This window comes from Spathaspora passalidarum (assembly GCF_000223485.1).
Source record: "Spathaspora passalidarum NRRL Y-27907 unplaced genomic scaffold SPAPAscaffold_5, whole genome shotgun sequence".
NCBI classification, from domain to species: Eukaryota; Fungi; Ascomycota; class Pichiomycetes; order Serinales; family Debaryomycetaceae; genus Spathaspora; species Spathaspora passalidarum.
In genome coordinates this window covers 879,177-891,269 of record NW_006767429.1, presented here as the reverse complement: position 1 = coordinate 891,269, position 12,093 = coordinate 879,177, and the positions used below count along the sequence as shown (strand labels likewise).

The following is a 12,093-nucleotide window of genomic DNA, read 5'->3' as shown; positions in this document are numbered from 1 at the left end:
TCTATTCTAATGACCACCTCTTAAAGTTAATACCAAGTGTAACGAGGCACCAGCCAGAATACCTGATTCTTGAATAGTCTTGTCGTCGTCTAATTGGGACCCATTGAAAATCAACCGTTGTTGTGCAGGAGAGATACCTTCTTTTTCTTCCATCATTTCCTTGACTCTGATGATCTTGTCGGTTGGTTCAACGTCAACCAAGATATCTCTACCGGTCAATGTCTTGACTTTAACTTGCATTTTAATGGAGGCAATTTGCGTGGTAAGTAAAAGACTTTGATATTTTTTGTGAGGATTGTTTTTTGTCAACCATCAAATGGATGAGGAAAATCAAAGAAATTGAAACAGACAAGAAAAGAGTATGTGTTAGTGATGCTACCCACTCCTGAAGTCAAGGATATTGACTATGACAAAGTTTACGAACCATCAGAAGACTCTTTTCTTCTACTTGACTGTTTTGAACAGGAGCAAGACTATATAAGAAAACGGTTTGGCAACACAAGTCTGCCCTTGATTACTGAAATAGGCAGTGGTTCAGGAATAGTAAGTACGTTCTTTGCTAAACACATCCTACCCAAATCCGTTGTCTTGACCACGGATGTGAACCCCCATGCATGTCAAACTACATTGAACACAGCTAAGCAGAACCAAACAGAAAATGAGACACTTCGGCTTGATGCTGCTCAAATGAACTTGACTGATGCCATTAGACCTAAAGCGATTGACGTATTGATCTTCAATCCTCCGTATGTGCCTGCTTCAGAAGTTCCAGACATACCGAAGGACGAAGCTGATCCAACCTGGCTTGATTTAGCATTGCTTGGGGGTGAAGACGGTATGGTTACCACTTGGCAAGTACTAAATAATTTGCAAACAACCTTATCCCAAGATCAAGGTGTCGCATATATTTTATTCTGTGCTAGAAATAAACCTGATGAGGTTGCTGAGAAAATGAGGCGTCAGGGCTGGCAAGTTGATCTTATCATCTCCCGTAAGGCTGGATGGGAGGTCTTGAGTGTTTTACGATTTGTTAGAAACTAATTTGCATTTCTTGTAGTTAGCATTATGTAATACTGAAATAGTACACCCCAAAAAAAATTAAAGTTTATTCCATCTCGTTTAACACCTTATTTTACATCTACTTTCTATACCATGTCACACATAGAACGAGGAAGAGACTTCCAGACCCATCTGGATAAGCCTACCACGGTCAGAGAGACAAGATGGTCAGGTACACCCACCAGATACAAAGATTTCGATGGGGCCAAGTACGATACTATCATCAGTGGCCATCTCACCCAAGAACAACTAGATGCATACCAACAAGTGTTTAGAATTGAAGAGATATCTCACTACTTGCGTATCTCTCAACAACAGCATCGATCAATCTTGGAATTGTTACCTTCTTCACAAGCGGATTCCAATATTGTTTACAAGAGAGATCCTTCGCCTCCACCAAAATATGACTCTACTGGTAACAGAATAAACACACGAGACCAAAGAACAAAAGATCAGCTTGAAAAGGAAAGACATACCTTGGTTGAAACTGCTGCTCGTAGTATAAAAAATTATATGGCCCCTTCAGACTATAGAAAACCGGTCAAAACATTTGAAAAATTGTATGTTCCTGTCAAGGATTATCCCGAAATTAACTTTGTCGGGTTCTTGATTGGCCCTAGAGGTAAGACATTGAGACGATTACAAGACGAAAGTGGGGCTAGATTACAAATCAGAGGTAAGGGGTCGGTAAAGGAAGGGAAATCTGCCAAGGCGATTGACGATAAATCTATGGCTTCCATGAACGGAGCTGACTCCGCTGAAGATGACTTGCATGTTTTAATTACATCTGATTCCCAGCAAAAGATCGCCAAGGCTGTGCAATTAACTAACGAAGTTATCGAAAAGTTGATATTCTCGCCCGAAGGTCAAAATGAACTTAAACGAGAGCAGTTGAAAGAACTTGCTGTTTTGAACGGTACTTTAAGAGAAACAAAACCATTCGACCCTGAAGCTTATCAAAAGAGACAAAGGAAAACCATGGATATTTCCCAAATCATTTGTAAAATATGTGGAAACATTGGTCATTTTGCTCGTGATTGTAAGCAAAACAATGCAAATGGTATGAAGCGTCAATTTGATACATATGAACCTAGACAGAATAACCCACCACCTCCAAGTGGTACATCTTACGAAGAACAACCTTGGAAGAAATCGAGGCCTGATATATTACCACCTTGGCAAACGGCTAATACTGCTCCACACAGTCTTCCCCCTCCTCCTCCTCTGTTGATACCAGTACAATCAGGAACATACCCACCACCATCACTTCCGGTTCAATCTGGAACGTATCCACCTCCTCCGCCTTCATCACAAGCACCTCCACCTGGCCCTCCTGCTCCACCTCCGGGAATCGACACCAAGCCAATTAATCATTTACCACCACCTCCTCCACCTACGAAAACCAAACCACCACCACCTCCTCCAGGTTCAAAACCTCCGCCTCCTCCTCCATCGGCAAAATCCAAACCACCACCTCCACCCCCGCCTTCTGGTGCTTAATAATTAATGTTTATAGAGTAAATACGAGAAAGCTATATTAGCCTTTGTAGGTATGTATTAATGCAGAAATCTCTGCCCTGGATATAGAGCACAATTATAACACATTTCAGTGTTATAATCTTACCTGTCCCATTCGATCTTGTGATCATTATACTCAGCTTTTTGATAAGGGTATTGTAGAGCTTGATTTGATGTTCCTCATTATCGGGTAAATAGAAAGATGCCTATATTGGGAGAGGTTGAACTCCAAATTGACCATAAATAGCAGCAGATTTTCCCTTACAAAATGTTCATCTAAATAGAATCAATCATGTCTACTTTACAACTGTGACATGCCTTCCTGAAGCACTTGTAGTGATTCTATATTTACACAACAGTTGTATATGCTATTCTTAACTAAAGCGGTGTGAGTTTATCATTAGACAAAGTATAGCAAATTTAGCTATGAGTTGACTTGTAAATTCTTAATCTTGAATATAATGTTTAATAGAGTTTAAATAATGGCGTGGTAAACCAAAATGAAATGACGAAATTTCTTCACTAAAGTATCCATATCAGACAATTCCTGGTATGTAATACCGGGTATTACAATCATTACCATGGCCGTTGTTGTTGTTACTACGGTTGTCGTAAGATGAACATCAATTATAGAGCATCATTCTGGGCACAACTATTATTGGCTACTGTTACATAGTGGCAGCGCAATAAAATTCTATTGATAATTTGATAGAATGTCTATTGTTCTTCATGATACTCTGTTATTGGAAAATCCACAAAGATATTGCGGTACCAATATTTGAAAGTAGTCCAATTTGCAATCAATAATAATTATGCTTCTGCTATTCATAAGACACCTTATCAGACTGATTTTGGTGACTTTCCGTGGTTGTATTGCTATGTTGGATATTAACATGAAAATCACTAGTTCTGACTGTTCGGACTTTGGATAAAAAAGTCACAGTCGTTTGCAATCAGGTCCAAGAAACCATACGGCTTCATCAAAATCAGATGGAACATAGGTTTAACGGGGGAACGATGACCTTTATAATGTTAGTGGTTTAGTATTGTTACATCGTGAAGCATAGTACAAAGCTGTTGAGTGTAAAAAACTCACTTGAGTTTATTGGGGTCTTGTCAGGCTGGTTAAAAAAGCTAATAAAAATGCCTTTGAGGTGAATCTCTCTTGAATTCACCCAGACTACTCAGAAGTAACGGTCAATATACACCACGAAGTCAGCCAAGCTCGTATGGCGCAGTGGTAGCGCAGCAGATTGCAAATCTGTTGGTCCTTAGTTCGATCCTGAGTGCGAGCTAATGTTTTATTTTTGACTACAAAACAGCTTATGATGTTTAGTTGGTGAAAGTTTGTTGATGTAACAAGAGTATTTACTGGGTTTTTTTTATTTGGGTATGTGCTTTGCATACATTTGCAGCAGAAATTTTTTATTTCCTTTGGATTCACAGAACAATGCGTGGAAGGTGTGTGAACTAGCAAAGACTCGAGTAGCGGCTGGAAAGAAAAGTGCTTTGAATGTTATCAAACCTAAGGAAAATCTTTATTCATTGCTTGGGCACTTGGATCCACCTATAGAGTTGACTCTAGAAGATTAGCTAGAATATGACGTTATTCGTAAGGATTTAGAAATCGTTTTTTTTTGTTGTTATAGTTCTGTCATTGTGTGTATGTGTAGCAATGAAACCGTCTAATACAATCCTTCTGAAGGATATTTTGACACCTAAATACAGTCTACTTAGGCTGGTTGTTAAAGGTAGAAAACGGAAGCTTTTTCTCTCCCCCCTGGCTCGTTTGTCTCCTGTGGCGTGTAAAGCACAAAAATGTTTTGAGTATGCTTATATACGACCATATTGATCACACTACAGAGTTAGATGGACGTTTCAGACGGGTTTATACCAATTGTTGCAGTTTTCTATGCAGTGTTCCATCCAACGGAAGGAACCAAGATCATTCATCAAGTTCCTGAGAATTCAATTGTAACTACATCACATCAACGAACCAAGGTGGTGAAAAATGTATCACGATTGTCGATGGATTCAACCAACTCCGACTCACGACAACGACAAGAGGACGAAGACGAGGATGATGGATTGTTTAATTTTGATACAGTTAAGAATTACGTTATTCCCAAACCCCAATTGTGCAACCGGTTGATTTCGTTCAAGATCAACAAGTATAAAGTTATTGGATACCCTGTGAATATGGAAAACCCTCGATATTCCCGAAACTCATTCAGTTTCAACTTTTGCTTTGTGTTTCCCTATGATAAGGGTGACATATCACCTTATGAACCGGCCATCAAGAGGATGGGACAAATGTTTCAAGTGTTGGAAGAACAAAACTTTATGTTGAGCAAACTTGACAAAGACAATTCGTTCTTTAAAAAGGGGAGTACCGGATTGAGTTCCAATGGAGCTTCTTCGGATATTTCAAATAATATTAATATTGGGATAGACTTGGAATCATATACAAATGCAACAAGTATGTCTCCAGCTGCTAGTAATGATGCTACCGTCAATGCCCCAGGTCATTCGAAAACTAAACGGATATCATTGTCTTCCATAGAATCATTGGTGCATCAAATATATCAAGATTTAAACAATTATTCCGAATGTTGTATCCCTTTGGATAGTTCTAATTCTGTGGATATCAAATTGTTCCCTATATTGCCTGCCCCAATTAACCTCAAAGCATATCAGGTGCCTATTGCAACAGTCAAGTTAAATTCCTTAGTCGATGTTAACTGGGACCCCACCATGGTTAAAATATTACCATTTATCAACGGATTAAACTCGGTGAAAAGAATAAGTGAGCTAGCCAATGCCAACTACTTATTAACCAAACAATGTATTCAGCATCTAATGCATTATAAATGTATCGAAATAATCGACATTTTCCAGTTCAGTAACATATATGCACCCACAAATCATATTGGAGATTTTCTCAAGATAAACGGTAAAATGGCCGAAGAATGTCAAGCATATGTTGTCACTAGTGAATCCAACATTGAAGGACTGTCATATTTTTCCCATACACCGTCAACTTATCATAATAACAATACCTCGTCATTCCATGGTTCCAACAGTGTTTCCCCTTACTCGACTGCAGGTCTAAAGTACGATTCTGTTTCTTCGCTGTATCCGAAACCATCGTCTTCATACCTTTCCAAATCTCCTAAAACCGTGGGGAACTCGCCTAATATCTCGGTTAATGTTAAGGTTCCTACGAAAACTACATTATTTTACTTGTATAGGTCCTTGAATCAAGGGCAAACTGTCAAGGAATGGTACATTCAGCATAGAAAGTTATTGACAAGTATTGACATTAGAAGGTTTATAAACTTTGGAGTCTTACGAGGGATAATATACCGTGTTCATTCATATCCCTTGGTGAATTCGCTCACTAGATCAATTGAAAGTGGGGACTTGGCACAATATGACGAGTTCCTTGGGCTGTACAAGGAAAAGAAGTCGAAAAAGAAAGTCAAAGTGAAACATACCGATGAAAGCTTACTAAAAACCAAAGTCAACGAACAAACTATTAAGACGGATAATAAACGAAAGGTTAGCTTCCTGTATTCACAAAGTAACTTACACGATGCAAGAAAACTGGGATTCTCTTCACGAGAAGTTATTCTTGAGAATGATAGCGAGGATGAAGATGAGGAGGAAGAGGAGGGGGAGGGGCATCTTGTTCATCCTAGAAGTAGAACAATTTCGAGAAACTCTTTTGCTTCTTCTACTGGGTTGAAGTACGCCTCAGGAGGAGAGGAGAACGCCATTGAGGACTCCTCGGACGACGACAACGAAGTTTCCGAGGAAAAAGAACAAGAAAAAGCGCAATTGTTAGATTTAGTGAAGATGTTGAAGGGATATCAAAGTTTTGACTCAATTTGCACAGAATTGCAAAAATCACGCTTTGAAGTGGAAAAGATGATTGAAAAGCTAGGATCCTACAATAGCGTCAGCAGCTAACCAGTGTCACAGGATGTAGCCAGCATATCCGGGTAACCGCGCTTCCTCTCGCGAAAACAAAAACTGCAAAATTTGAAATTAACGGGGAATTTTTTTTTTTTCTTGCTCTCTTTTTTTTTTACACATTCCATTTGTTTGTTTACATTTTGGAATTTTCTGTTGTTTTGATTTTGCTTTCTTTTACTCCTTCATAATCCATACAAATTTAATTCGAAAATGTCTGGTAAAGGAAAAGTTCATGGTGGTAAAGGTAAATCTTCTGAGATTGCTAGATCATCCACATCACATTCTGCAAGAGCTGGGTTACAATTCCCAGTGGGTAGAGTCAAGAGATACTTGAAGAAGAATGCTCAAAATAAGATTAGAGTAGGTTCAAAAGCTGCAATTTACTTGACTGCCGTGTTGGAATATTTGACTGCAGAAGTATTGGAATTGGCCGGTAATGCTGCTAAGGATTTGAAAGTCAAGAGAATTACTCCTAGACATTTGCAATTGGCCATTAGAGGTGATGAAGAATTGGATAATTTGATTAAAGCCACCATTGCCTTTGGTGGGGTATTACCACACATCAATAAGGCTTTGTTGTTAAAAGTAGAAAAGAAGAAGCAAAAGTAAGAGTGAATGAATTGAGTTCAACCTTTGAAATGTTGAATTTGCAAAGGGATGTATGATTACTTTTAGTTTCTTCGACTCGTTATGTCCTAGGTATATTTCCAGGAATAATTGTACTATATAATTTGTTTTAGTTAAATTTTATTTTCATTAGTGTATTTTTGCTATATCTTTCTTTATATAAACATCTATTTACAGAATCAGTTATGTACAAGAAATTGATGCAAGTATGTTACGCCGGCTTAGTCTCTGACTTTGACTCAATTGTGCCCTCTGGTGTATTCTTTTTGGTATTGTCGATTTTGATGTACTTTGGCTTATACCCATCCGGAACGACGTAATCATCCAATTTGATATTGATATCCCCAAGTTTCGTCTTGATGTATTCAATTTCACTTTGTAAAACCGATATATCATCAGCCAAGGATTCACGGGCCTCGCTGGCCTTCTTTCTGCTTCTATAACTTTCATAAAAGATTAATGACCCCGCCACACTAAATATGAAAAATTCCGAAATAAAATTAGCACCTTGTTCAATGGCCTTAGTGTCATTCAACGGTCTCACTCTGATTTTCTTTTCTCCAAGAAGGGACATTCTCAATCTTAATTCACCAGAATGTAAAGTTTGGGCCATTCTAATACATATGTTTCTAAATGTCTCGTGTTCTTTGGCTTGTCGCTTTATGGCGTTGGCCATGGGTTTAGCCACGGTTTTAACAAGTAACGAAGTTAATTTCAAGGCAATTGAACTCATTTTGTGGGTTAAATCGTGTTTCTAGGTCGTTAGGTCTCACAGCGCTGGACGATGGAGATAATTTGCCTTTGGTTTTCAACGTAACGAATGTGATACAAAGACTGGCTCCCGGGTACTAAGAAAGCAATGGCAGTGATTTGGCGAGTGGTGGGATGATTGACTGGTTGCTTGTATTAACGAATATGAATGATTGCGTCTGTAGCGGTGCCTTATTGTCGTGCCCCTTTCATTGATGAAATTCCCGTCATGCACTCCCAGCTAAATTTTCCCCCTCTCCCTCACTGGAAAGTTTCGCACTGATATAGCCGAGCGATACACCAAGCCTCCCAAGCGGCTAAGAGGAACTATGTAACGGCTTTAGGCCCTCAATTTCTCATAGACCGAGAATCTAGGATCTAAGGAAGGACTTAGTTCAGGCAAATTTTGGGTATTCCCACTCTTGACAGGGGCGCACATTTAACTTTTGTTGGCCCATTTGCAATCATTATCGTGAAGCGCCACAACTTTCATAAACTTTGGTATTTGTATTGTAGCAATAATCTTCGTTGTTATTTTAAGGGTTTTCTATTCTATTGTGGTATTTCATATCAATTGTAACATGTTAGTCGACCAATACTATATTTTGTAAGGAAATCAACAAAGTAATTTCAGAAGATTGTTGCGAAAAACTTACAAAATGTGCTACAAAATAAAGAACACTTCTCCACGAAGCAAAGCAATGACTACTATGAAATTCAATGTTCTCTGCACATAACTAATAATCATATAACCTATTTGGAATGTTCATTATGAAGAAACCGGGCAAATATCAATAACTCAACGTCATTGAAGAAAACAATCACAGCACTAAACGTCACGTGCAAGTAAGTAACATCATGTGACTCGGAAAAATTCGGAAAAACACCTTCATCGAAACATCCGATATAGTGTAACGGCTAGCACGGTTCGCTTTCACCGAGCAGACCCGGGTTCGACTCCCGGTATCGGAATCATTTCAACATACAATTCTTTAATTTTTTTGGCTCCCTGGGAGAGTTCACTAGCTATCTATTCTTTTTTAGTTAGTTTGATAAGCTGGAAAGAGTTGAATTTTTTGCAAACCACATGTGAGAGTTTACCCGGGGAAAAACCAACAGTATACCAACAGTGTAGCAGTTAATTCCATGGATACTTGAATCACATATGTGTATGGTGCGACTAGTTGTCAGTCTGACCAAGTCATATGATTCAAGATCAAGGACAACGAGTCTAACAAAGGTATAACTGTTACTTATAACTATGTGAAATTCCTTGGCAGACTCTCTGATAGCACGAAATTTCATTGGCTGGTTAAACTCCGGCCGGAATGCAAAGTTTAAAATCAATCGATTTTTTTTTTTTTCGACCCCACAAAACTTTTTTTTAGAAAACCCCCCCACTTTTATAAATTATAAATACCCCCGGGAAAGTAACCTGAAACTTTTTCATTTCAAAGAGATAAACATTATGACCAAACCAGGTGCACACTATACGTTCGAGAACGAGGCCAAATTGCCTCGTTTGCCTGTTCCGCTGTTGATGCAGACAACTTCTCAGCTATTGACTGCGTTGAAACCCTTGTTGTCCAGTGACGAATATTACGAATTGGCTAATGAGTCCACCGAGTTTTTAAGTAATGGCTTGATAAACTTGGTACAAGACCATTTGGTTGCTGTATCCACCAAACCAGACTACTCCAGTTATTTGAATGTCGTTAATGGTGATTTGACCCCGGCCATATATGGGGAATTGAGATCGGATATCTTGCCCAGAAATCCATACCTTATCTTGGAAGAAGATCCCTATTCCAAGACGTTGAATCCTCCTAACCAAGCCCAAAGATCGGCTAATTTGATTAATTCGACGTTGAAGTTTATCATCAGTTTGAGAAATGAAACGTTAAAGCCGGATGTAACTCCCAAGAACAACAACCCTTTGAGTATGGCTTGCTACAGGAACTTGTTTGGTACAACTAGAGCACCCGATAATTCAGAGTTAGGACTAGGTGTTAGGGCTAAAAAGTATGAACATATCAATGATTCAAGACACATCTTGATTATTGCCAATAATCAGTACTACACCCTTGAAGTGATTACCGAGTATTCTGAACAAGAATACAACCAAACTGGAAGTAAGCACAAGATTTGGTTTAATGATCATGAGCTTTCTTTGATTTTGCAAGGTATTATCAATGAATCGGAAAAAGTAGGATACGTAGACTCGATCAAGAATTCTATAGGGTCAATGACGACCCAATCTTTAAAGCACTGGAAAATGGCCCGTTTAGAATTGGAACAATCTAATGCTGAAAACATGAAGAAGATTGACGATGCCTTGTTTGTGTTGGTGCTTGATTCAAACTCGCCCGTGACGGACCAGGAAAAGACATCGGTTATTTCTCATGGGTCTTCAAAATTGTCGGATGATAATGTGCAAGTGGGGACCTGTACCTGGAGATGGTATGATAAGTTGCAATTAATCGTGACAAAGAACTCGGTGGCAGGTGTGGTTTGGGAATCGATGATTATGGACAGTACTGCCATTTTAAGATTCATTAGTGATATCTTCACCGATTCTGTGTTGAAATTAGCAAAGAATATCAATGGACAAGAATACACCTTGTTTGATAACAATGTTTCCTTTGTTGATCCCAGTGAAACCAAGCCCGAGAAGCATTTGATTCAATTAAACAAGACCAATGAAGTGCAAAACATTATTCATCTTTCTGAAACGAGATTGGCCGATTTGATTAACCAACACGAATACAAGACTTTGAATATCAAGTTGGATTCCCACCTTACCAGTAAGTTCAACCTTTCCGTGGATTCAATCATGCAAATTGGATTCCAAATTGCTAATTATTCCTTGTATGGAAGAATGGTAAACACTTTGGAACCAATCACGACGAGAAAGTTCCGTGATTGTCGTACTGAGTTGATTCCTATTCAAAATGAGTTTATTTCCGATTTGGTCAAGTTGTACATCACCAGTGCCGATGCGTCGGAAAAGTTTGACGCCTTCAAGAAATGTTGTGATATCCATACAAAGCAATACCATGATGCTATGGTGGGTAAAGGGTTTGAAAGACATTTAATAACGATTGTGCAAGTTCTTCGTGATCCTAAAGTTGCCCAACGGTTGAATGAAATCAATTCCGAATTGAAGCCAATCCCAGATTTGACTAAAGTCAATGTGTTTGTTCCGTTGTTGCTTAATCCCATTATTGACAAGTTGCTGAATCCCGAATTGTTGATTTCCAATTGTGGTAATCCAGCCTTGCTTATGTTTGGTATCCCCCCCGCAGTTGACCAGGGTTTTGGTATCGGATACATCATCCATAGTGACAAGGTTATCATTACCATCTGTTCCAAGCACAGACAGACCAGTCGATTCTTGGACACGTTCCATCGGGTGATTCATGACTTGAAGGTGAACTTGAAGAGCAGATCCACGTTCTTGCTCTCGATGACAGACTCGGAACAACGGAAACTTGAACTTCAAAGATTGAGAATTGAGCAGGAGTTGAAGAATGTCGAGATTGATATCCCGACAAAGAGACACCCCATTGCATTGACCATTGATCAAGAACCCATCCCGTTGGAATCTATTCCGTTGGTTAAAGAGCCAGAATCGGCCGATACTATCAACGACCAGGATGAAGAGCACTACGAGTTGATGGGAGGATACGGATACTTTGACTATGGAGAGTTGGAAGAACGGTCGGATGAATTGTCGAGAAATGAATCGTACTTGACCAGTCGCACCCAATCGCATACCCATTCCCGTAACCATTCTCATCCAGGCAGTGCGCTTGGTTCTAGACACCATTCTGGCACTAACTTGGCCAAGCTTGTGTTGACAAGTTATGATATCAAGAATAAGCAGTCGCTTTCAGAGCAAATCAGAGAAAGGATGCTGAACGATAGCTCTGAGGTATTGCCTTCTTTGGATGCTGCCGTGAAGGAGGAAGAGGAGCAGGAGGACGACGAAGAGGAAACTACTCCAGAGATTGAAGTGCCCAGTCCTGTTGCTGTAAAGAGCAAGAGTTCAATTGGTAGGAAATTAGATATCAAGAGAAGATATTAGTTATTTATATATTTATTTAGTTATTTATTATGATTTGTTTGCAACTTTATATTGTAGCAGCAATTTACGCTACC

General features: G+C 39.1%; 7 protein-coding genes across 7 annotated transcripts; 5 read left to right on the top strand and 2 right to left on the bottom strand. All coding sequences in view use genetic code 12, as the record gives it.

Annotated features, from left to right (window-relative positions):
• Positions 1-6: 6 nt before the first annotated feature.
• On the bottom strand, positions 7-240 carry RUB1 (NEDD8 family protein; the record flags this gene model as incomplete). Its single annotated transcript, XM_007376269.1, has 1 exon — positions 7-240. One exon carries the CDS (start codon positions 238-240, stop codon positions 7-9), a length of 234 nt encoding a protein of 77 aa, XP_007376331.1.
• Positions 241-372: 132 nt separating this feature from the next.
• Positions 373-1,041, top strand: SPAPADRAFT_56378 (S-adenosylmethionine-dependent methyltransferase; the record flags this gene model as incomplete). Its single annotated transcript, XM_007376268.1, has 1 exon — positions 373-1,041. One exon carries the CDS (start codon positions 373-375, stop codon positions 1,039-1,041), a length of 669 nt encoding a protein of 222 aa, XP_007376330.1.
• Positions 1,042-1,635: 594 nt separating this feature from the next.
• Positions 1,636-2,559, top strand: SPAPADRAFT_62151 (mRNA splicing protein; the record flags this gene model as incomplete). Its single annotated transcript, XM_007376267.1, has 1 exon — positions 1,636-2,559. A coding segment is annotated over one exon (924 nt), but the record flags the coding sequence as incomplete, so codon positions are not given.
• A 1,887-nt stretch (positions 2,560-4,446) lies between these two features.
• NPR2 (nitrogen permease regulating protein) lies at positions 4,447-6,549 on the top strand (the record flags this gene model as incomplete). The annotated part of the gene is made up of 1 exon (XM_007376266.1): positions 4,447-6,549. One exon carries the CDS (start codon positions 4,447-4,449, stop codon positions 6,547-6,549), a length of 2,103 nt encoding a protein of 700 aa, XP_007376328.1.
• A 190-nt stretch (positions 6,550-6,739) lies between these two features.
• On the top strand, positions 6,740-7,601 carry HTA3 (histone H2AZ; the record flags this gene model as incomplete). Its single annotated transcript, XM_007376265.1, has 1 exon — positions 6,740-7,601. One exon carries the CDS (start codon positions 6,766-6,768, stop codon positions 7,162-7,164), a length of 399 nt encoding a protein of 132 aa, XP_007376327.1.
• On the bottom strand, positions 6,740-8,324 carry SPAPADRAFT_72332 (uncharacterized protein; the record flags this gene model as incomplete). Its single annotated transcript, XM_007376264.1, has 3 exons — positions 6,740-7,082; positions 7,112-7,277; positions 7,485-8,324. The coding sequence occupies 2 exons, from the start codon at positions 7,913-7,915 to the stop codon at positions 7,244-7,246; spliced, it is 465 nt and encodes a 154-aa protein (XP_007376326.1).
• Positions 8,325-9,321: 997 nt separating this feature from the next.
• Positions 9,322-12,061, top strand: CTN3 (carnitine O-acetyltransferase; the record flags this gene model as incomplete). The annotated part of the gene is made up of 1 exon (XM_007376263.1): positions 9,322-12,061. One exon carries the CDS (start codon positions 9,401-9,403, stop codon positions 12,017-12,019), a length of 2,619 nt encoding a protein of 872 aa, XP_007376325.1.
• Positions 12,062-12,093: the final 32 nt, after the last annotated feature.